Source organism: Lepidochelys kempii, chromosome 19 (assembly GCF_965140265.1).
Source record: "Lepidochelys kempii isolate rLepKem1 chromosome 19, rLepKem1.hap2, whole genome shotgun sequence".
NCBI lineage: Eukaryota > Metazoa > Chordata > Testudines > Cheloniidae > Lepidochelys > Lepidochelys kempii.
In genome coordinates, this window is record NC_133274.1 from 11,747,912 (window position 1) to 11,770,781 (window position 22,870).

Genomic DNA, 22,870 nt, shown 5'->3' on the forward strand with positions numbered 1-22,870 from the left:
TTAGCATTAATACAGCGTTATCCTAAAGCTGCTCTGTCTTCCTCTCTACCATCCAGCATCTATCTAGAACCATCAACCTAGAACCAACCACATCCTTGCCTGGAAAATATTTCTAATGAAAAAATTATGAATTTACATGGGATATTTCAAAGTGGAACAAAATTAACATTTTTTTATTTCATGTTGAAGGGACATTTCCCCTACCAAAGAACGCAATTAAAAGTGAGATTTTCCCAGGGAGAAAAAAATATTTTTGATGGAAGCTCATTTTTGGGTGGGAAAATCTCTCCCCTCTGGCCTGTCTTCCTCTTCTAGGTGCAAAGAAACAGCACACACATGCTCACATCCCCTCCTGGTATCTAGCTAAACAATCTTTAAGAAGAGTTAAACTTGAACACGACAGATTCAGAAGAGTCGCTGGCTTAGCCACTCAGGCAGATCTGCTCGTCTCCTGGCCTTACGGACGGTTTGACCCGAAAGGTGTAGAGTCCTGCTCGATGGGGTTAGGACTTTTCCCCGCAGGGTCCTCTTCTTTCACTAGGGCTGTGATGTACATAACACAGTTACCACCGCTAGCAGGGTCCCATGGCAATTCAGCTGGGCTTGGAATCAGCCTACTCCCTATTTCTTCTGAACTGAGCCCCTCGATCAGTCTCCTCCAGGTAGGATGCCACTCAAAGCCTCTGAACCATCTGTGGGGATCAGTGGAGCTCCACGATAAGGCACAAGTTGCCATTCAGCCATGGGCAGCGAGTTCAACAGGCCCGTGGTGTGGGGGCACCGGGAATATTCGTGGCCTGGGGCCCAGCTCCAGCACTGTTTGAGGCCAGGTCTCTCCCTCAGCCCCGCCTTCCGCCCCCGGGCGCTCCCCTTCCCCAGCCCCCGCGCGCCCCCCAGGCAATTTAAAACGGCCCGGGGCCCCCACCCACGGGCAGTGCAGCATAGCTCAGCAGCATCCTACCTGCTGGCTCCACGTGGCTGCTGGCCCCTCGCTGCAGCCCCTGGGCGGGGTGGGTCTGTGTCCTGCCCCAAGCGCCCTGCGGCCAATAGGAAGCTGCGGGGGCAGTGCCTGGGGGTCACAGCACTCAGAGGCTCCCTGGCCCACCCTGCCTAGGAGCCCCAGGTAAGCACCGCACTCCCCCACCCACTCCCAGAGCCTGCGCCCCCACCCCTTCCCATGCCCCCAAACTCCCTCCCAGAGCCTGCGCCCCCACCCCTTTCCCACCCCTCCTCCCACCCCCAAACTCCCTCCCAGAGCCGGCGCCCCCACCCCTTTCCCACCCCTCCTCCCACCCCCAAAATCCCTCCCAGAGCCTGCGCCCCCACCCCTTTCCCACCCCTCCTCCCACCCCGAAACTCCCGCCCAGAGCCTGCATCCCCACTGCTTTCCCACCCCTCCTCCCACCCCCAAACTCCCGCCCAGAGCCTGCACCCCCACCCCTTTCCCACCCCTCCTCCCACCCCCAAACTGCCTCCCAGAGCCTGCGCCCCCACCCCTTTCCCATGCCCCCAAACTCCCTCCCAGAGCCTGCACTCCCACCCCTTTCCCATGCCCCCAAACTTCCTCCCAGAGCCTGCGCCCCCACCCCTTTCCCACCCCTCCTCCCACCCCCAAACTCCCTCCCAGAGCCTGCGCCCCCACCCCTTTCCCACCCCTCCTCCCACCCCCAAACTCCCACCCAGAGCCTGCATCCACTCCCTCTGCACCCTCTCCCACCCCCAACTCCCTCCCAGAGCCTGCACCCCCACCCCTTTCCCATGCCCCCAAACTCCCTCCCAGAGCTTGCACCCACTCCCTCTGCACCCCCTCCCATTCCCAAACTCCCTCCCAGAGCCTGCACCCCGCACCACTCCTGCACCCCAATCCCCTGCCTCAGCCCCGGGCCTGCATCCCAGACCTCCTCCGCCAACCCAAACTCCCTCCCAGAGCCTTAGGCAGGCAGGGAGTGGAGTTTGGCTGGGGGGCCCCTCTGGCACCACCAAAATTTCTCCACCGCCCCTGCACTCAGTAATAGGTTTCTCTCGGGTTAGACACATGAGACACCTCTGGTAGCTACATGGCACCTTGGCTTCGCTGTTCCTGAACAGTACAAGTGACTCACGGTCTGCCACCAGCTAGAAATGATACCAACCCCACAGGTCTCCCGGGAACATATGCCCACAGCCTGGACCAGGCACACTCCATGCGGGAGCTGAGCAGCCTCAAAGTGTGAAACATGCCTGGGACAAAGGCTTGTGGCCCCCTCCAGACAACTTGAGGGTAAAAAGGCTGGCTACTCTGGGGCTTCCACCGCAGCCGTGGGAGACCTGGAGAAGATGCCATTTGGAGGCCCAGTCTGCAGGCCCAATTCTCTATTGCCCAGTGCCTTCTGCAGCCATTTGCCTGTGTGCAAAACAAAGGCAAAGCACTGCCATTCGGAGTGGCCCTTTACACCCACTTTGCCCTGGTGTCAGCACCACCACCAGGAGTGGGGCAACGGAGGATCAGGCCCTGCAGTGCACAGGAGAAAGCAACACACCCACCACGCACTGGCAATTAGAGACAAACTTTCCAGGGACTCTGCAGCAATTAGCAGCTCTTTAACAGATTCTGTGGTGCAACCCATATCACGTGTTAACATATGTTAACATACTTCCCTTTTTATAGATGCTCGCTCCCCCCCCCTCCCTCCCCCATTTGCAGGCAGGGCCACAAGCACCAGGTATCATGCTGGAAGGAGGGGGGGGATCAGAGGGGATTAATTACACTCCACTGAGACAAAGGTCGCAAGGAAAGTAAAATATTAACCTCAGGCACCAGCTCCTCCTTCACTGCACATTGCATCAGATCCTGATTGCACTGCACCAGTGTCAATCAGGGGACAGATCCCCTGCCAGCAGGATGGGGGTGGTCTCCTTGCACCTGCGAGCTACACCAGCTAAGGAGCTGGGCCCGAAGAGCAAATCAGGGGAAGCCAGCAGACCTTCCCCAGGACAAGACGGATGCACAGGAAGGATCAGGCCGGTTGTATCAACACTAAACTGTTTATTTTATCTAAGGCCCTAGAACAGTTCAGGGCGGGCGGGGACACCTGTCCTGTTTGTTCTTAAATCTGGTGCACGAGCTTCCATTTAAACTCATCCCTCCCCTCCCCCCGCATTCCACTTTTTCATTCTCTTGTGAAAAAGGTTTAGGCACCTAGTTCCTTCCCCTCCTCCCCTGGATATTTTGGCTTTTCCCCAGCCCAGTCTCCTTGGACAAGCCCCAGTCTGAAATTGGGTTTGCACGGTTCAGATTCCTGTCGCTTTCACCCACTCTTTACACCTCTCCAAACCGGGCCCCTGAGCCAGGGTGGCGGGGCGGGGGAGGGCCACGAAGGACAATCAGAAAGCCCCACAGATGGGTGGGGTTGAAAAACACCATGCAACCAAACCCTGGCAAAATGAAAATACAGTCAGGAGACCAATGAAAGCAACAGCTCAAATGCACAGAGAAATCAAGAGGTATTGGGTTAGACTGGATGGCTGAAACCCAAAGGATCAGGCTACAAGAAATTTGGTCGTTTTCACATGTCGCCACCAAAGTTGACATTTTGGGGGAGCAAAGCTTTGAGGGCCTGATTTTCAGAGGTGCTGAGCACCCTTCCCTCAAGGGAGGTGGGGACAACAGCCTCTGAACCCCGAGCAAATCAGAATCAGGCTGTTCAGCAACTGCGGTCAGCAGTTCCCTAGGCCAAATCAGCTGGAAGAGACCCACCAAATAGCCCTTCCTCCTTCTATCAGCAGGATTTATCCAGGAGGTTCTCTTCTGCACAGAGCCAAGGTGCAAAATTTAAACAGACACACACACACACCCCGTTTTGGTTTTCCGTCTTCACAGACACACAGATCCAAGCTGGAAAGTTGAGAAACACACACACACGATCCAAGCTCTGGAAAGTTTAAACACACACACACGCTGTTTTGGTTTTTCTTACCCTGCTCTTACACACAGTGTGTGTGTGTGTTTTCTTACGCACACAGTATGGCGCACACACACACAATTGGAGTTACTTACTGTGTTCTTCCTGGTCACCATCTTATCCAGCTTCTTTGCAATCCTCACCAGCTCCTCGGCTCGCCCCATGATCGCGGCTCCCTAGTTTTGGCGTTTAGGAGCAAGAAGTGTGTGTGTGGGGGGGGGGGCGTTAAACCACAAAAGCAGCCAGGAGCTCGCCCCCGGGACAACTCGGATCTGTTTTCATCGGGGCCTGGGCGGGGGGGAGTGTGTGTGTTGGGGTGGGGGGGGGGAGTTGGTCGAACTTTTGCTCCAAGTTTTGGTTGCGGGGGCCGCTGACAGCTTGGCCCGGCTGGGGGGGGGGGGGGGGGGGGGGGACCGAAAAAGAAGAAACGGGAGCGAAAGAGCGAAAGCAAAGAAGGGGGCGTGGTCACGGGGCCGCCACATGCAGCCAAAATAGCACAAGGGGGACGGGCTAAATATAGGAGCCAAGGTCCGAGCAGGGCCGGGCGGAGGCTGGGAGCGGCTGCGGGGCGGGAGGGGCAGCGCTGCGCGTGTGGACGCAGGAGGTGCCCTGGTGTGTGACCGTCTAGATCAGGAGCGGTGACAGCTGCCTTGCGCCTGCCCAGGGCCCGAGGATCATCACAGCCCCCCACCAGGCTACAGCAGCCAAATGGATAAAACACTTGGCGAGGAGCGGAGGGGAGAAGGAGATGCCCCCAGGCCATGGGAACTTTAGGAACAGAGCTGGAGGCTAGGCCCAGGCAGGTTAGGGCATGGCCCTCACTGCGCTGCTGAAAGTCTGCATTGTACCAAGCCCCCACCTAGTGGCAAGCTCTGTCTACCATTTGCCTCTTGGGTCCATAAACCCAGTCTGCAAATTTCCCCCGGAACCGGCTTGCCACACTGCAATGGATCTTCTAGTCCAGGATCCTGCATCAGACAGAGGCCAAGGCCCGGTGCTTCAGCAAAAGGCCCTGGTGCAACCCTCTCCCATTGAGAGAGAAGGGAAATTTCTTCCTGACCACAGCTGGTGACCAACATATGTCTTGAAACATGAGGGTTCGGTGATGCATGTCATTTTATTGTAGCTCAGGGGGCATGCTGTTCTTATTCATAGTAGCAGGTAATCCTTTTAAAGAGCGTATTAAACCAATCCTCTGCAGCAATAAGTTCCAGAGGTTTATAATATTTAGTTTAACAGCTCAGGGGGTTATAGCTTTTTAACATACTGGATAATTGTAAGGCTAATAATGACATTTGCAGTTATGTATGTAAATAACTAGGTTGTTTAAAGGTCTTTGGGACAGGAACTCACCGTTACTATGTGTCTGTACAGCACCTACCACAAACTACAACTCAGATGAGGCACGATGGCAGTGCAGCAAAATTGAAATGGTTCAAATGTTGGGTATTTGGCTTTTTGAAGAAAAAAAATCAAAAATTTCCACAGAAAGCAGACATCTTTTGTGAAAAAAAAATCATTTAGCCAAAAGCCCAGTTTTCCATCAAAAAGAGTTTTGGAGGAAAATTTTTGACTAGCCCTGGTAATTAAATCCCATGCTTCAAGGCACCAACTGATCAGCTATGAGGGGTCAGGAAGGAATTGTCCTGAACTCCACAGCCAGTGTTCCAGCACAGGCCAACTTTGGATTTCTCCTAGCTCTGAAGCTTAAGCTTGCCAGGGAGACAGGATACTAGACACTGGACATGGTGGGCTGATTTAGGAGGGCTTTTGTCCTATATTTCTAAACAACTTTAAAACAGCATCCCAGCTGAAGAACCTAGAGCAGCTGGTGGCCGATATTACTGATAAAGCTCAGCCTAAGGGAGCTTTGCAAAACAAAGGGGGAGAGATTGTATATGTATGCACGTGTTCAAAACAGAGAGCGAGAGAGAGACTGACTAGCCAGGGGTTTTAGACAGTGCCACTAATTCACTGGTTTGACTTTTTCGCTAATGTTTGTTTTTCAAATTCAAGTTCATAATGACCCTCCAAGCTGAGCATTTTTAGGTACTAAGAGTACAGCTTAAGCCAGTTGTTCTCAAACTTTTGTACCGGTGACCCCTTTCACATAGCAAGCCTCTGAGTGCGAGCCCTTATAAATTAAAAACATGTTTTTATATATTTAACACCATTATAAATGCTGGATGCAAAGCAGGGTTTGGGATGGAGGCTGACAGCTCGCGACCCCCCCACGTAATAACCTCATGACCCCCAAGGGGTTCCGACCCCCAGTTTGAGAACCCCTGGCTTAAGCCATTGGAGTCTGCCAGCTTCTTAACGCCAGCCCAGGGGAGGGGGTGTGAATGTATGAGATAAAACCCATGCCATGCCTTAGTGCTTAAAGAGGCACAGGGAGGTAGCATCAGGGCTCAAAATGTAAGGTTTCTTTTATCAAAAGGGGGAGGAAAGGATGGGGGCGGGGGAGGGCAGACATATAGGACTAGAAACATTTTCATGTAGCCCTTCGGGGGGGAGGAGTTAATAGGTTGCTGCAGTGTTGAAAAACAACACTGGGCTGCAGCAAGAGAACCAGAAAATGAAACTGACTAGAGAGGGTAAAAATGAAACTGATTAGGAACAGAAACAGATCTGTTTGATGTATAAGCATTCCAGTCCAGGGAACTGCAGAAAGAAAACAGCATCAAAGGTGAGAATTAAAGTCAGATCAAAGTTTTCAAAAACACAACCTCTCCTAAGTCCACCTATAGAAGTGGCCTAATTTTCAAAAAAAGAAAAGGAGGACTTGTGGCACCTTAGAGACCAACCAATTTATTTGAGCATAAGCTTTTGTGAGCTACAGCTCACTTCATCGGATGCATACATTTTCTTTTTGCGAATACAGACTAACACGGCTGTTACTCTGAAACCTAATTTTCAAAAGTGCTGAGGGCCCACCAGCCCCCGCTGAAGTCAGTGGGCAGCTCAGCATTTTTGAAAGTCAGGCACCTGAGGCTATGTCTGCACTTCGAGCTGGGAATGACACCCCGAGCTAGAACTGCAGATGTGCCCTTAATGAAGATGTTGGCTCGGATTCTCCAAAGCACTTGAGCGCACTCTTAAATCTCATTGAAGGGGACTCAAAACATGCTTAAGTGCTTTGTTGAATTGGGGCGTTGGGATCCAAATGTTGAAGGGTAACTAGTGATTTTGGGTGTCCACTCTCACAGACCTCAAAACGGTCCCCGATTTTCAGAGGGTGGGTGCTTAGCATTTATTTATTTTTTTTAAATGCTGCCCCTATTCCGCTGTCTCAAGTCAGATAACAAAAGAGGCATGCAAAATTGCTTTTGAAAATTTAGGAGCGGAATGTTGGGGATTTTATTTTTTAAATCTGTCTAGATGTTCAAAAGTTTTTCTAGGTGTAACATCACACGGGGCTACTGGAAAGAGGATTTGTTGTTTTAAATATGAGGAGTATCCCTTTAAGTAAAGTTATACCTGCCCCATCTGTAAATCTTTCGTTTTACTCCTGAGGGTAAATGCAAAGTGCAGCCAAGCAGTCCCTTTCCGGGTTGTCAGGAGAGCTGGGTATAAAATGGCTGATCCAAATCTAAAAAGGCAGGTGGGAACACACACAGAGTTGCTGCCTGGACAGGATCCTTTATGCAATTTGACACCAAGAATTATAGAGAGAGACGACTCAAGAATTCCTTCTCGTATTTTCATCTAGGACAGGGGTCGGCAACCTTTGAGAAGTGGCGTGCCAAGTCTTCATTAATTTAAGGTTTCGCATGCCAGTTATAAATTTTACATTTACAGCAGGGCCAGCGGCCAGGACCCCGGCTGGCAGGGGGCTGGGTGGCTGGAACCCCAGACCAGCAGAAAGGTGAGTGGGGCCGGCAGCTGGTATCCCAGGCCAGCAGCAGGCTAAGTGGGGCCGATTGCCAGGACCCTGGCTGGCAAGGGGCCAGAACCCCAGACGGGCAGCGGGCTGAGCGAGGCTGGCGGACAGAACCCCAGACCGGCAGTGGGCTGAGCGGCTCAGCCCACTGCCGGTCTGGGGTTCCGTCTGCCGGCTCCTGCCAGCCGGGGTCCCGGCCGCCGGCCCCACTCAGCCCGCTGCCAGCCGGGGGTTCCGTTCACCCAGGCCAGCAGTGGGCTGAGTGGGGCCAGCAGCCAGGACCCCAGCTGGCAGCAGCGTGCCAGTAAAAATCGACTTGCATGCCGCCTTTGTTGCACGTACCGCAGGTTGCCGACCCCTGATCTAGGAGGCCAAGGGGAAGGATTCCGCCACTTCCAGGAAAAATAAACTCACATCAGCATGAATCTAACCTGCATATTGACTAAAATAAACCCTTTATTTGGGTCCAGTTACAAATGCACCATCGGAGGAAAGAGGAGTAAGGCGGTCTCTTCACCCTTTGCTCACACACCTTTGTTCTCAGATGCTGCCACCCACAACCTGTGCTTCGGGGACAACGTGACCTAGAAGCAAGGTCCCCGGTGGAAGAGTTGCCACATCTTTATAGCTAGATAAGAGAGTCCACCAAGGACTCAGCTGCTGTAGGAAATGGCGTTGATGGTACATTCGGGGCACTCTGACCTCAGAGGCAATACTGAATTAACACCCCATGAGGTGCTGTCACAATGGAGGGGATATAAAACCACTCAGGGCCATCAGAAATCCCCCAAGAGTATCCCAGCCCAATTCCAGCTTCCAACCCCAGCCCATTCCATTCCGCTTCCCTCTGTTCCCCCCACAGTTCAAGAGAAGACAACATGCTTCCCATTCCTGGCTTAAAGTGCTGTGCACTGTTAAACAGCTGCCAGACTCCACTCCAGAAGTGGCTGCATTTCAGTTATGGGTGAAGTGATTTCTATACCTAGTTTGTTCAGCGCTTTGGCATGAGCCTTTGTATTAATTATATTATTAAATGTATATAACTACTCAGACCTCACTCATCCCTGGACTGTCTATTAATACCTATGGAAAACCACACTCATGGGACTGTTGCAGTCACATCACACACAGAACCACTTCCACTTACCAAAAAAAAAAAATCAATTTTATTAGAAATGGGGGGAAGGGGGAGGAATAAAAAAAGAGACCATCTTGAGATTAAATATTCCACTACAAACCCACTGACAATTATAAAAAAATGCAACTTGATCACAGGGGACAAAAAAAATCACGAGGGAGGCTCATACAGGTCAGAAGCATTGGTCCCAGTAAACCATTGCAGAAGCCAAACAAACAAGCTCCCCACCCCCTTTAAAACGTATTCCTGACAGAGGCTAGAATGAGTCTCTGTATAACCATTAGACCCATGGGAAAGGAGTCAGAGGCAAAAAACCAAAAATCTGTACATCCATAGCGGAGATGGGCCTAGGCCCGAGCCCCAAAATTACCCTCATCTCCCTTCCCTGCCACAACTTTTGGCGGTGGAGTCCTCATCAGTTCTAAACCTCCACCTAAATTATTAAGCAACCCGGGAGAACCACAGGGAGCTCTCTCTTGTCCAGCCACCTCAATCAAGAGCCTTCTTTCTAGTCACTGCACTCAACGGTCTCTCTCTAGGTTAGGCCAAACCAGAGCTGAAGACTCCCCGGCGTTATGGATGATTGAAATCTGGACCCAAATCTAGCCGGTCTACTTCCAATTTGAGCCCGGCACTACACAGATGGGCCAATACAGACCTCTTTCCTATTTATAAAAAATATATATATTTCACAGTTTCAGGGTTAGGAAGAAAGGGTGGTGGGAAAGCCACAAGACAAACTAGCTTTTCCTTCTCCGTACCCTCAGAATACCACGGTCTCCTGCTGCAGGATTCCTGCCTGGAGATTGTCTCCTCCTACCATGCTATAGACAAAGGCGAGGGACCAAGGAGACACCCAGGGACTGGACTCCTATTAGGGACAAGGCATCCATCTGGCTCCCTTTATTTCCTTCAAGTATTTTCCTATAAGGGAAAGGGGATGGAAAGCCAGATTGGAGCCACAGAAACAGAGCGGCCTCCCAAGAAGAGGAGGGTCTCTGTGAAGCAGGAGCAGGGGGATGATTAAACCCACAGGACAGAAGATTCACTGAGACTCCAGCAAAGCCTCATTTCCTAAAACAGGAAACAGACAAAAGCTGAAGGGGGTGACAGTCAAGTCACAGGGTGTTTTGGGTTTTTTTTCTTTTGGGGGGGGGTGTAAACCTTTGGGCTGCAGAGATTTAACCCTTGGTGTAAATTGGTCTGTGGGTCAGGTCTGATCCAGAATGAGCCCTCTGCACTACCGATCCCCTTCACTTGATTTGCAAAAGGGAACCGTTTCTAACCCCTTTTAAGGCCATCGAGGGCTACGTTTTCTCAAGCAGATGATCTGGGCCTCGATCGTGCCAAGTCATAAAGCACTTCTCCCATCTGGCCAATGCCCTGCCATTGCAGGGCACCACGGGCATTGGGGCACTTTGGTCCCATCTGTTCTCTCCCCACAGCACACATCAGTTTAGGTACCTGAGAACTGAAATGCTTTAGTTTAACTCAAGTTTTTGGGCTCAACACAGGAGTAGCTGGGTGAAAACCGACAGCCTGGGATACACAGGAGCTCAGACTAGATGATCTAATGGTCCTTTCCGGGCTTAAACGCTATTAAAAAAATCACTTCAGGCATGGAAGCAGCCCCATTGAAGTCAATGGTATCATGCTAGTTTTGTGCTGAGCTAAGGCGGCCCTAAATGGTACCTGCAAATTATACTGGTGGGGAAACACGGAGATTCAGAATGACAGGCCAAAAAGCAACTGTCTCAAATACTTTTAAATAAGAGGAACCTGGGGGTTCAGAGCAGTCTGGGAAACACATGAACAGAATTTGCTGCTGGATGACCCTGGGTAAATCACCACCGCCGCTGTGTGCCTCAGTTTCCCCATCTGTAAAACAGGGATGATGCTCTTCATCTCCTCTGTGCAGTGCTTTGAGACTGACTGATGAAAAGCGTTAGGCGTTCGTTGTTATTAAAGGGCAGGGACGGTGAATGCCCCGAGGCATAACGGGGGTATTCAACCAGCCCTGTGCCAATGCTAGGGGTGGAGAGGGGTGGTTTCTGGAGGAAGAGTCAGGAGAGAATGGGATGAAGTTGCGCAAAGGGGGAATTTAGGCAGCATCCGGAGACAACTCTCTGACATCAAAGAGCAGCCCAAGGGAAAGAGCAGCACTTGAATCAATGGAAACACCGGAGGATCCGCTGTAGTGAACCCCCCTGTACAAGCCCCTGGTGGGGGGGGGAATCCATCCAGACTGTTCCCTATCTCTAATTTCTAGGATAATTCATGCAGCGCAAGGAGACTTGCTTTTTATCCCCCTCTCATCAGCCTTTATCGGCCTGGGCCAGTTTTGCCAGAATTAGGCAGAGAAAGACTCCAGTATGTCTCCGAGGTGCAAGGTAATCCCCCCTTTCCCAGCACTGCTCATGGGCTGGGGGCATTGTGGGGGGAGGCCAGGAGAGATGCCCAGCATTGGCCGGGCACGAGGCCGGACATCAGGAGTTGATGGGCCATGTCCTGCCATTCCATGCTCCGCAGAGTCTGGTATCCCTAGGAAATAACAGGGAGAGCAGTGCACTGTCGCTAGTCACCCAGAAGGGGTTGGCAGCCTTCTCCCGTCCTGACTCATGGGGGTGGGAAGAACACAAAGTTTGGGATCTGCCTCCCCTTTTCTTTCCTTCAATACAGACATTTGAGCCCAGTGGAGCTTCCCCCCACCCTTGCCCGGTATTGGAATGCTAGAGCTCCTGGCTCCCAGTTTTATCCCGCAGGAATGTGATGAGAGGCATCCAGGCTCTGAACTGAACTCCCTTTCCCGGCCCAGCCATAACCCCACCCCTGCCCCGAGGGGGAGATGACCCCTCAAAGCCCACAAAAGCTACGGAGCAGACAAATGGCTGAAGCTGGGGCCTGCAGAGCGGTGCAGCAAGGTTGTCCGTTCTCTGTCCATTTCCTAGCGAGCCACCGTCCCTATCAGCTCCTCAGCCCATCCCCGACTCCGCAGAGGAGGTTGCAAGTTCCACCAGATCCTCACGTCTTCCCCGTTGATCAGCTTCCCCCTGACTGAGGCAGCAAAGATGATGGATCCCGTTGTCCAGTTCATCCAGCGAGCTGCAAGGCTATGCTGAGCTAGCCTGGCCAGGGGTGTAGAGACAGACACTGGTCCTGGTGCGATGCCCAGCCGCCTCTCCATCCAGGAAGAGGAACTAGTTTGGGTAAAGAGGCTAAATAGACCAGCACATGGTGGGAGGGGAGTATTTGGGGTGGGGGGCGGGGGAATGTTGATTCCACCCAAGCCCCTGCCTCAAACCCTCAATACAGTACGTGCCCTAGCATCCATTACCCTCAAGGCCCAGACTCGGTGGTGGGAAGGGAAGCAAGAAAACAGGCCTGTGCTCCTGTGATGCCCCTGTGAAGTTGCTTGAGCACAAAGTCCTGACACCTTGGTGGTGGTGGGGAGGGAGGGAGTGAGCGCTCAGCCCTGCCCCCCACACGCTTGCTGAGAGCTCGCACCAGCTCCGAGGGGAAAGGAAAAACCAGCCAGTCACTCTTGCAAGAGGTGGACGGAGCTGGCAGGGAAGACGCCCGTCCTGGAGCCATCTCCTTCAATGAAGCCGACCTGAGAGAGGGGGCAAAAGGCAGCAGATGAGAACTGAGAGGTGCCAATGGGGGGTCCCGGCTCAGAAGGGGCAGGAAGGAGTGGGGGGCGGAGAAGTGTGAAGATTCACGGATATTCAAGGCAGAGGATGAGAGTGGCCTTTACACCCCAGGTGGGATCCTGAGACCACACATCTCTGCCCCCAATACAATTCCTAGCTGGGGGCTGTGAGGAGGGGCCTGAGAGTGCATCATCTCTGCACCCCCAGGGACCAGAGTAGGGTTGCCAACTTTCTAGTCACACAAAACTGAACACCCTAGCCCTGCCCCTGCCCCCCGCTCACTGTATTTTCCCTCCTTCCCTCACTTTCACTGGGCTGGGGCAGGAGCTTGGGGTGCGGGCTCCAGGGTGGAGCCAGAAATGAGGGGTTCAGGGTGTGGCAGGGGGTTCCAGGGATTCGGATTGCGGGAGGGGGCTGCGGGTTGAAGGAGGGGGTTGGAAGGAGGTACAAGCTCTGGGCTAGGGGTTTGGGGTGCAGGATGGTGCTCTAGATTGCGGGGGGGCTCAGGGCTGGGGGAGGGGCGTGGGCTTACCTCGAGCGGCTCCCGGTCAGCAGCGCAGCGGGGGAGCTAAGACAGGCTGCCTGCCCTGGCACCCACGCCGCACACGCCCCAGAAGCGGCCAGCAGGTCCGGGCCTAGGCGGCGGGGCAGCCAGGAGGCTCCATGCGCTGCTCTTGCCTGCAGGCATCGTCCTCCCCCCACCTCCTATTGGCTGGTTCCTGGCCAATGGGAGTGCGGAGCCGGTGCTCAGGGCGCAGCACGTGCAGCCCCATGGCCCCCTGCCTAGGAGCCGGACCTGCTGGCTGCTTCCGGGGCACAGCGTGGTGCCAGCCAGGCCAGGCAGGGACTAGCCTGCTTTAGCACCGCAGCACCGCCGACCGGACTTTTAATGGCCTGGTTGGCAGTGCTGACCGGAGCCGCCAGGGCCCCTTTTCGACCAGGTCTTCCAGTCGAAAACCAGACACCTGGTCACCCTAGACCAGAGGGGTCAGTGGAGATGGGAGCAGAAGCATCCCCTAAATATTAATCTAATCCCCCTCCAGCCCCCGGGCCCTGATCCACCACCCTCCTAAGGGACTGGGACAGTATGAGAACCGATCCCAGAAGAACAAGAGCCTCGGGCCCCAAGGCTAGAACCCGGGGCCGGGGCTCCCCAGCAGGGGCCTATCCCAGTAGTCCCAGGAGCCCCCAGAGCAGCAGCACTCACCCAGCTCTGCTCATCCTCCTCCCGGGTCACCACGATCACCTCGCCCTTGGAGAAGGTCAGCTCCCGAGCCCTCTCCCCCTTGCAGTCCACCAGAGCCATCACCCTCTTCTGCCTCACCTTGGCCTGCGCAAGCAAACAGCACATGCCTCCAGAGTCCTGGCTCAGGAAATGGGGCAGGGAGACGCCTGCTGCTGAGCCTCCCCCGCCCCTGCTTTGCTCCAAGGCATCACAAAGGGGGCTCCGTGGTGTGGGGGCACATTGGGTTAAAGAACCGTGCCCCTGCCTGCCCCCCACTTCCCCAGCCCAAGCCTCTTCCCCCCACCCACCTATCACTTCCTTCACCTTTGCCCACCCCTCCCTGACCCAGCTTTTCCCAATCGGTTTGTAGCCACGGTAACAACCGTGCCCAGAAGATGCCCAGCTCAGCCTGTGGCCCTTGCAGCCAGGATTTCCAGAGCCCCAAAGTAATGGGTGAAGCAACTGCTCCATGAGTGCCACGGCACCTGGGGATTTTACTCCCTTTGAGGTGGTAAGTGCCCCAGCCTCATCCTCCAAGGTAGCCCCAGCAGGGCCAGTTTCTTTCCTCCCAGGAGGCACGGAGCCAGCCAGCCACCCGCCCCTCGTTAACAAGCCATCTGCAGCAGTGAGGACCAGCCCCAACTCTCCCCGCCCCAATCTGGAATCACCGTGACGGCCACCATCTTAACTGACACATAGGAGAACTGAACCGGGGACCTCTGGATCTAAACGTGGGAGGGCAGGTCTACACTACAAATTGACATCGGTGCAGCTGGGCGGGAGAGAGCTCTCCTGTTGGCTGAACAACTCCACCTCGCCAGAGGCAGTAGCTGTACCGGTGGGAGACGCTCTCCTGCTGATACAGCACCACACACACAGAGGGTTAGGTCAGTTTCACTACGTTGCTCAGGGAGGTGGATTTTTCACACCCGAGTGACGCAGTTCTACCGAAGTAAGTATGTTGTGTAGACCAAGCCTGAGTCTCTGCCACTTGAGCTAAAGATCCATATCCTCTGTAGATCAGGGACATGTAACATACACTGATCAGTGGGTTACAGCTGCACCCCTCACTCCACCAGGGAGCCCAAAATCGGACAGGCCGAGCAGGGGGTGAGCACATACGTTGGAGCGGGAGGGAGTGATCAAAGGGAATTTCACAGCTGGCAAGGGAATGTGAGAGTAGCTGGGCTGGGGAGGCGGGGCGGGGGGGAATCGAAGCCACAGAAAGGGGCAATGGAGCCACAAAGAGACAGGGACCAGCCCCCTTCCCGTGACACTTACCGGAGCAAACCTCCGCAGCACGGGTACCGGGGGAGTGTTCTGCACTAAACTCGGAGCCTTGCTGGAAGGCGGGTCCTCGGGGCAGCCAGAGCTTTGCGGGGAGATGGCCAAGCCGGAGGATTTCCCCACCGAGCCGCCGCCGATCCGCCGGTAAGACCGGGTGCTTTCTGAGCTGAGGGCAGAGGGGTTGCTTCAAACCATCAGAAAGATGGGAGGTGGTCTCCCAACCCTCTCCCCCACCACGAGACCCCAGTGGGCTCCCCCTCCAAAGCACGGACTTATTCTAGCCAATGGTTTCTTCCACAGAGCCCCCCGCCCTCACAATGGCTTTTTCTCCCCTCCTTGAACCCCAGCTCCCCACTAAACAGCACCAGCTGCAGGACTGCACAGCCACGGTAGCGATAGGGCTGAATATTTGCAACGATATGGAAGTGGCACAGACTCAGAGGGTTTCGCCTGTTTCCCCCCTTTTCCATGAAGAATTCCCCATGTGGCGGAAAGGCACCCAAGGGCCAAATCCTGGATCGTTTGGCCCTTGGGGTGCAATTTGGGCTCCTCCTGAGCTGATCAGCGCCATCACATCTAGCAGGTTTTGCAAAGCCCCAGTCAATGGTACAAAACCCTGCCGAGGTAATCCAACACCTCTCCCGCCACTGGGGGGCACTCCTACCCCCAGGGGGTTCTCCTCTCAGCCACAAGCTCCGGGGGCCACTCCCTACCTGAACTTGACTGGGGTTATTTGCCCCTGTTCCGGCGACGTCCCAGCAGCAGGCTGCTGTGCTGTTGTCTGACTGGCCTCCGATGTCCTCCGCTGGCTGCTGCTCTCCATCTCCGAACGGGTTTCCCAGTAGACCGTGCGTCTGGCTTCCGGGGGGCTTCGGGAGGTGGATGGCGGCCGGGAAGCACAGCCGTCCAAGGTGCTGGGAGCGCTGGATGTGGACAGGTTTCGGCAGGCAGGTGCCTCTGACGACGCAGAGGACTGGGGCTCGGAGGCCTGACGCGGGAGCTCTGGGCGATCTGGAACAGAGGGTACAGGAGATCAGGAAGTGATGTGCCCCAGCAGAGAGCTCCCCATGCATTTACCAACCATATTGGGACATTGCTTGGCCTTTGAGTGCCCCAGGGTCTTTGATTTCCCACTGGGGAGCAGAGTCAGGGCACTCATGACCTGCAGAGCCCTTTCCAGGAATGGCCAAGCCAGTTCAGAGTAAGAACCAGCTGGGACCTTCTCCCCAGCCCTGAACCTCCCCCTAAACCTCAGCTGTATTTGAGATCCAAAAGAACTGAACATCCCTGGTTATTCTCCAGTGTCCGGGGTGCCTCCACCCTTCCTGGGCCAGCTGGTCCCAGAGTCCCATGGGCCTGAGGCAACGCAGGAAGCTTGGCTGGAGGATAAACCCTGTACTCAATAGGGACAGCGGATCTGGGCTGGGATCAAGAGGCTTGAAGAAACAGCCAGTCCTAAGGGCTGAATCCTCAGAGCGTTGCTCTCACCAGCACTTCCGACCTCCCTTGGCCTGGCTGAGGGAGACAAGCTCACCTGCTGGGCTCTGCCCCAGTTTGGTTCTGGAGCCCCCTCTGGTCGGGTTTTTGATGGGCAGCGGTGGGGGGATCTCCTCGCTGTGTGACCGCCGCTGGATGGGCCGCGAGGGGACCAGGATGGTCTCGTAGGTCTTGTTGCTGATGTCCATGCCAGTGCAGCTCCACCGGTTCTGGGGGAAGAGGGCGGGCTGGCCCGTGGTTGGGGACGACGTGGACTTGAAGGATCGCTGCAGCGGGCTCAGCTGGATTGGGGTGGGGAGGGGGCAGGGGAACAACCATTGCTTCCTTGCTGCTGTCCAGAGACCCTCAGCAAAGCCACCCCTCTCAGTAGCTTGGTGCCCACCAGGTAGGTGCTCAGCATAATCACCTCCCCACTATGTTCCTGGAACCTGACTCCTGCTGCCCTTTGCCCTGTCATCCAGGTGCTGGGTTCCTCTGATGTTCTTGGCTTGACATAGCAATGTGCAGGCCTAGTGGGCAAGCCAGAGATCCAGACTGGTTTTCGGGAAAGTTTGGATCCTGGTTCCCGTGAAGCCAGCCAGCTCTGAAACAGACTGCACTTTGGGGTGGGGTGGGGGGACATCTACTCTATTCGCTAGGAAAGGGAACTTTTAAAAAGTGGAAGCCCTAGTTCACATTTGCCAATTTTGTTTTGCGAGGGAACCATTTGTTTCAATCACGTTCTCTGGTTTCCAGGGGGGAAATCTCCGTTCTCTCTCAAATCAACCTGGTTTTGTTCCATTACACATTGTGTGTGAGATACACACACACAATGTGTAATGTGTGTGTGTAATAGTTTAAGATAAAACTAGGGCACCCTGCTCTCTGGGGGCGGAGTGTCTGGGATTCCTGTGAGTAGCCAGCGTCAGGGGCTGGATGTCACAGTCGAACGCTTCTAAGGGGACTCGGGTGCCCGGAGGGGAGCGCTCGAGAGGCTGGTGGCATTCAAGACTTGCCATCCAGTTACCACAAGCAAGATTCCCCCATGCTAGAGGCAGGGGAGTAACAAGGGGACTCACACTGCTGGGTACCCCGAGAACTGTCATGAGCGTAGGGGTCCTGCTTGCCCCTGTAGGAAGGTGGCCCTGGGCCTGGCAGGAAGGGCTCTGCCCATCCCAGAACCCTGGCCTGTCAGAGACCAGGGACGCGCACACATGCTGCTCAGGAGAGCAGTACCTTCTCCTCCAGCTCCTCCTCACTGTCGTAGGTGTATTCCTGAGAGGCCTCCCAGTCGTACTCCAAGTGCACCTGCAGGTTTAGCTTCCCGGCCTGTGCCTGCTCAAGCTGCCAGAAATTTGGGGTGCGAGAAGATTCAGCTCCTCGGCAGAGCCCTGATCTTCTCCGATCCTGCATGCCCCCAACCCACCCCTACCCCACGGCACAGCACCCCCAACTTGCTTCCCTTCTCTGCCTGTGGCAGGAGTCATCCAGGCTCTACAGTAGGACCCTGCTTCCTCCCATCTCCATTCTGAGAAAGGACCTCATCCCACAGTATGCCCACCTCCCTCCTTGCCCCGTACCAGGCACCTGTCCCTGTCCCCCTCCCCCCGGCCCCGGACAGCAGATCCCATCCGCCCTCCTCCCGCAGCAACCAGCCTACGTTACCGTGAATACAAAGTGCTCGACCTACCAGCTCTTCACACTCAACATGTTTGTGCCTCCTTGCCACGTCCAGGGCTGTCTCGCTTGCTGCATTCACTGCATGGGGAAGGAGAGGAAGCCAGGTTTGAGTTACCAGGCCCCGCCGAGAGCACCCCTCGCTCCCTCCCCCTCAGAGATCCCCCCAGAGCAAAGGGACACCCGAGGCGGATCAATGAGCAGCAAAGCCCCATTGAACCACCGCTCCCTGAACCAGAGAGGGCCCCAGATCTGACCACCAGGCTCAGGGCCGTGTCTGTACTTTGATTGCCAGCAGGAGATGGTGGGCAGGATTAAACCAGGCTGCACTGAACCCAACTTTTCTGCACCCCCATAGCTGGTGAGTGGTAACTGCAGGAGCTTGTTCCTGCTCCATTCCACTCAGCCTTGGGGGTCAATAACTAAAGCCAGGCAGGAAACACGTTTCCCATCCCAGGAGAATTCGAGATTTTGTTAAAAAAATTCCCCATCCCGAATCAAGAGAAAAAAAAAGTTAATCTCAAATTTTCACAGACTGAAAATCCAAAAAAATACTTCAGATTGGATCAAGAGAAATGTTTTGATTCTATTCAGAGCTTTTTATAAATTTTATAATGCAATAACAAAAATTTAATGCAATAAATTAACAAATTTCTAAACAAAATAGGCAGCCGGACCCCAAAACCAGAATTTGGTTTACAAAAATATATATATAAAAAATTTGCGATGTTTCAACTTTCAAAACTTTTTTTGAAACAAGAACTTCATTGAAACCATCCCTTTCCCACACACTGTTTTGGTTCTGACAAATTGTCATTTTCCAATGAAAAGGGGTTTTGCTGAAAAATTCCTGCCCAGCTCTATAAATACCCCCAATCTCTCTAGATGATCCGGGGGTCCCTTCTGGCCCTAAACTCTACAACTCTCTAGAATGGACCAGAATTGGATCCCCTGCTCTGAGCAACCTTCCCACCCTCAACAGGAATGGAGGAAGCTCCCTAAAAGTGGGGGTACCCGAACTGTGGCCCCGCCTCTTTCCCCAAGGCCCCGCCCCCACATTGCCTCTTTCCTCCCCCCGAGGCTCTGCCCCACCTCTCCCCCCACCTCCCAAGGTCTTCCCCCTGCTCACTCCTCTCCGCCCCCTCCCTCCCCAACGCTCGCAGCCGGTAACAAGTGACGGGACCATGGCCCCCTTGGCTCTCCCTGTTCCAGCAACCCCGACCCTCAAACTTTGTCTCTGGATTTGAACTTCACAGCTCAGACCCACCTCCCATGTAAACATTTCCCCCTATTTTCACACGTTCAAACAAATTGCCATGATACTGTCATATTGTTTAAATCCTTTACTATTAACATCAATTTAAATGGGGAAGGGATCTTTGTGTGGTCAGCACTCCCTTCCACAACTGCCTAATCCAGGCCAGGACTTAGAAACACCCTTTCCGGGGAGGGGCATAGGCAGCACAGGCTAGACATTAAAGAGCCAGTGAGAACCACAGGGTCTGTCTGTGTCCTGCAGCCTCAATAAAGAATCTCCTGTACAGTCATTTCATCCGAGTCCTGTCTCACATGCGAGATACGATCAGGGCTTGTCTACACCCAAAACTGCACCTCTGTGACGAGAACGCTATAGCAGGACTCGTGTGGTCGCTGAGGCCGTACTGGTGTAAAAGGCGTTCAGACCAGCCCTAGCCACTCCTCTTCCCAAATCGGAATAAGCTCTTCTGGTGTGACGGCACCAGAATACGGCTATAACTGCATTCACACTAAGAGTCGGATCGGTCGAGCTGTTTTGGTGGGGGGGGGGGAGAAATCACCCCCACCCCCAATCTGAAATAGTTCAGCTGGTACAAGAATTCTGGATAGGCCCGACTTTGGGACCTGTCGATATACCAAAGTGACACAGTTTTAGCTATCCCAGTATAGTTAAAGCAGGACAAGCCTCATAGCCTGGATGCGCTTATACCCGTACAGATGTATTCGTACTGGGCTAGCTATTCCTCTAGGGGAAGGGGGATAAACTGTACCGGCATAAGGCACCTTTATACCAGTATCACCATGCTTGGGGTTGTACTGGTCTAATTAGGTCCCTACAAATATCACATCCCTAACAGTATTAAACCAGTACAATGTGTGTGGGTAGACCAATTTTAGTGCATGCCTCCCTCACTCACACACAGAGTCTTCACTGCAGAGTTAACTCAGGTGATCAGCAGCTGGGCTAGCCTAGCCTGGGATGTGAGCAGCCTCACTGCAAAGTCCTGCCTTAAGTTCCGGGGTACATCTTCACTGGCCCATGGCCTGGCTGTGGCTGGCCCGGTCAATAAAATCAGTGTGAACGAGAGAACCCAGCAAGGGGGGGAGGGTCTCCGAGCGTGGGCTCCAGCCCAAGTGGGAACATCTACACTTCAATTTTTAGCCCCGTGGCATGAGCTCCGTGAGCCCCAAGTCAGCTGAGCCAGTCTCAGACTGGTTGGCGCGAGGGTATTCTTTGCAGTGTAGACGCAACGTATGACTTCTGGGAGCACATCCCATGGTTCTTTATACCGCAGTAAGATGAGCCACTCTACCCTTCTTTCCCTGGGAACTGTGGGAGAACTCGTCTGTCCTTCTAGGCACATGGGGGCAATTGTGGGAAGGCATTGGAGGACTATTAGCACTCCAGGGGTTTAGCCTGCATCCATACTGCAAGTGGGAAGGTTACCCTTCCAGCCTGAGGGAAAGCAGTACCTGGGCTAACCCTCCCTAGGTGGCCAGCAAGCCTGGATTTAAAGAATACTCAGGTTGGAGGGTTGTGTGTGTGTGTGTATGGGAGGGGGGTCTGGGATAACACCCAAGGGAAAGCCCCAGCTAACTGTGAAGTGAAGACAAAGCCATATATTACAGCTCACCAAATACACATACTCTACAAAGCAAGCCGCTTTGTCATTAACCTCTAGTCTAATCAATGATTAAAAAAAGAAACCAAAATAAAAAATTGACGCTGAAGGGGAACATTTAAAGAATTTTCCTAAGTCAACAATATTGAATAAAATGCAAGGTATTGTAAGAGTGGCATTAATTAAATGCTAAGTGACTGAATCGGGAATAATGACATTAGACCAGTGCTGTAATTAAACGATGAATTGATTGAAAGGAGCCATATTAAATTCAGAACACTACAATACAAGACCGATCACTGCACAAAAGCCTTTAAAGGTTTTACAGTGATTTAAGTCAATTAAGAGTTTAAAAACTAACAAACGTTCCAAAACTGATTACGACTAGGTGTGATGAAATCCACATACATGGCAAATATGGGTTAGCGTCTCTCTTACACGCACACAAAACCAGTTTGACTTGGTTCTAATGTGTAGAGAAGGATTATGCATAACCTGTTAGAATAAAAATGGGGAATCGCTGTAGTGGATAGGGCACTGGACAAGGAGTCAAGAGACCCACGTTCTATTCTGCTACTGACTGCTCTGTGCCTCAGTTTCCCCATTTGTATCAGAGATAATGCTATTTATCTCCTCCCTGCGCACTGTATGCCTTAGTTAATAAGGTGAATGAAAACCTTCTGATGGAAGTTGCTGTGTTAAGCACAAGATAACCTTTGTTTCATAGAATATCAGCGTTGGAAGGGACCTCAGGAGATCATCTAGTCCAACCCCCTGCTCAAATTTTGTAGATTTCTCAGTCTCCCTGCAGTGTGGAGTGTGTACGAAGACAAGAGACAGAGGACAGATGATCTAGTGATTAGGACACTAGCCTGGGACTTGGGAGACCTGGGTTCTATTCCCTGCTCTGCTACAGGCCTTGGGCAAGTCATTTCCCTGCTCTGTGCCTCAGTTTCCCCACTTGTAAATTCGAATACCAGGACTTCCCCTACCTCACAGAGTTGTTATGAGGACAAATACATTAGATTGTGACACACCCAGCTACAACAGTAATGGGAGTTAGATAAGGACCTAGGACAGAGAGAGACAGATACTGGCTGGCCCCTTTGTTCTTCCATTAAAATTTTGGGAGAAATCCAGATAGCCCCATTTTAAAATCTGTTCTGATTTCCCTCCTCCCACCAGCCAGCACAATTCCATAGGGCAGGAGCATCGTATGGCTTTCCCTCCAACCTCCCTCCGGCCGCGCTCCCTACCTGTGTTTGTGGCCGCTTTCCCTTTCAGCAGCAGCTTGAGGCAGTTGGGCTGGTTGTACTGAGCACTGTAGTGCAGAGCTGTGTTCCCGTCCTGAGTCACCTTGTCCAGGTTGCCCCTGCACAGCGAGGCAAAGGCAGTTGAAGATGCAAGCGTGGGTCAAACATCTCCCACCAGAGAGACAGCGTGGCCTAACTGGGGTCTGGGAGTCAGGAGATGTGGGTTTTATTCCCAGCCCTGCCACTGACCCACTTGAACTTGGGTACGTCACTTCCCCACTCTGTGCCTCAGTTTCCTCATCTCTAAAATGGGGAGAAGGCTCCTGACCTGCCTCTTGTGGGTGATGGGAGAATCAGTGACACTCCAATCCTTGTATGAAAGGCGCGCTGCCAGTCAACAGCAGAGAGATTTTTATTCCCCCACAAGGGAACTATGTCAAGAGAGTCCTTCTCCCTCCCCA

General features: G+C 53.4%; 2 protein-coding genes across 8 annotated transcripts in view; both read right to left on the bottom strand.

The window, feature by feature from the left end:
* The window catches only part of TCEA3 (transcription elongation factor A3), a 29,998-nt gene extending 25,658 nt beyond the window's left edge, over positions 1 to 4,340 (bottom strand). For all 4 annotated transcript variants that reach the window (XM_073317927.1, XM_073317926.1, XM_073317924.1 and 1 more), the window contains exon 1: positions 4,037 to 4,340. In XM_073317927.1, the coding sequence (XP_073174028.1) occupies positions 4,037 to 4,105 (69 nt within the window). In that variant the 5' untranslated portion in view covers positions 4,106 to 4,340. The remainder of the gene's footprint in view (positions 1 to 4,036) is intronic.
* A 4,635-nt stretch (positions 4,341 to 8,975) lies between these two features.
* Positions 8,976 to 22,870, bottom strand: part of ASAP3 (ArfGAP with SH3 domain, ankyrin repeat and PH domain 3) — a 72,598-nt gene continuing 58,703 nt past the window's right edge. For 2 of the 4 annotated variants that reach the window (XM_073317919.1, XM_073317922.1), the window contains exons 19-26: positions 22,413 to 22,528; positions 18,291 to 18,358; positions 17,837 to 17,944; positions 16,659 to 16,902; positions 15,838 to 16,135; positions 15,119 to 15,290; positions 13,820 to 13,942; positions 8,976 to 12,572 (exon numbers count right to left, since the gene is read on the bottom strand). In XM_073317919.1, the coding sequence (XP_073174020.1) occupies positions 12,498 to 12,572; positions 13,820 to 13,942; positions 15,119 to 15,290; positions 15,838 to 16,135; positions 16,659 to 16,902; positions 17,837 to 17,944; positions 18,291 to 18,358; positions 22,413 to 22,528 (1,204 nt within the window). In that variant the 3' untranslated portion in view covers positions 8,976 to 12,497. The remainder of the gene's footprint in view (positions 12,573 to 13,819; positions 13,943 to 15,118; positions 15,291 to 15,837; positions 16,136 to 16,658; positions 16,903 to 17,836; positions 17,945 to 18,290; positions 18,359 to 22,412; positions 22,529 to 22,870) is intronic. The other 2 variants (XM_073317920.1, XM_073317921.1) reach the window with 2 other exon arrangements.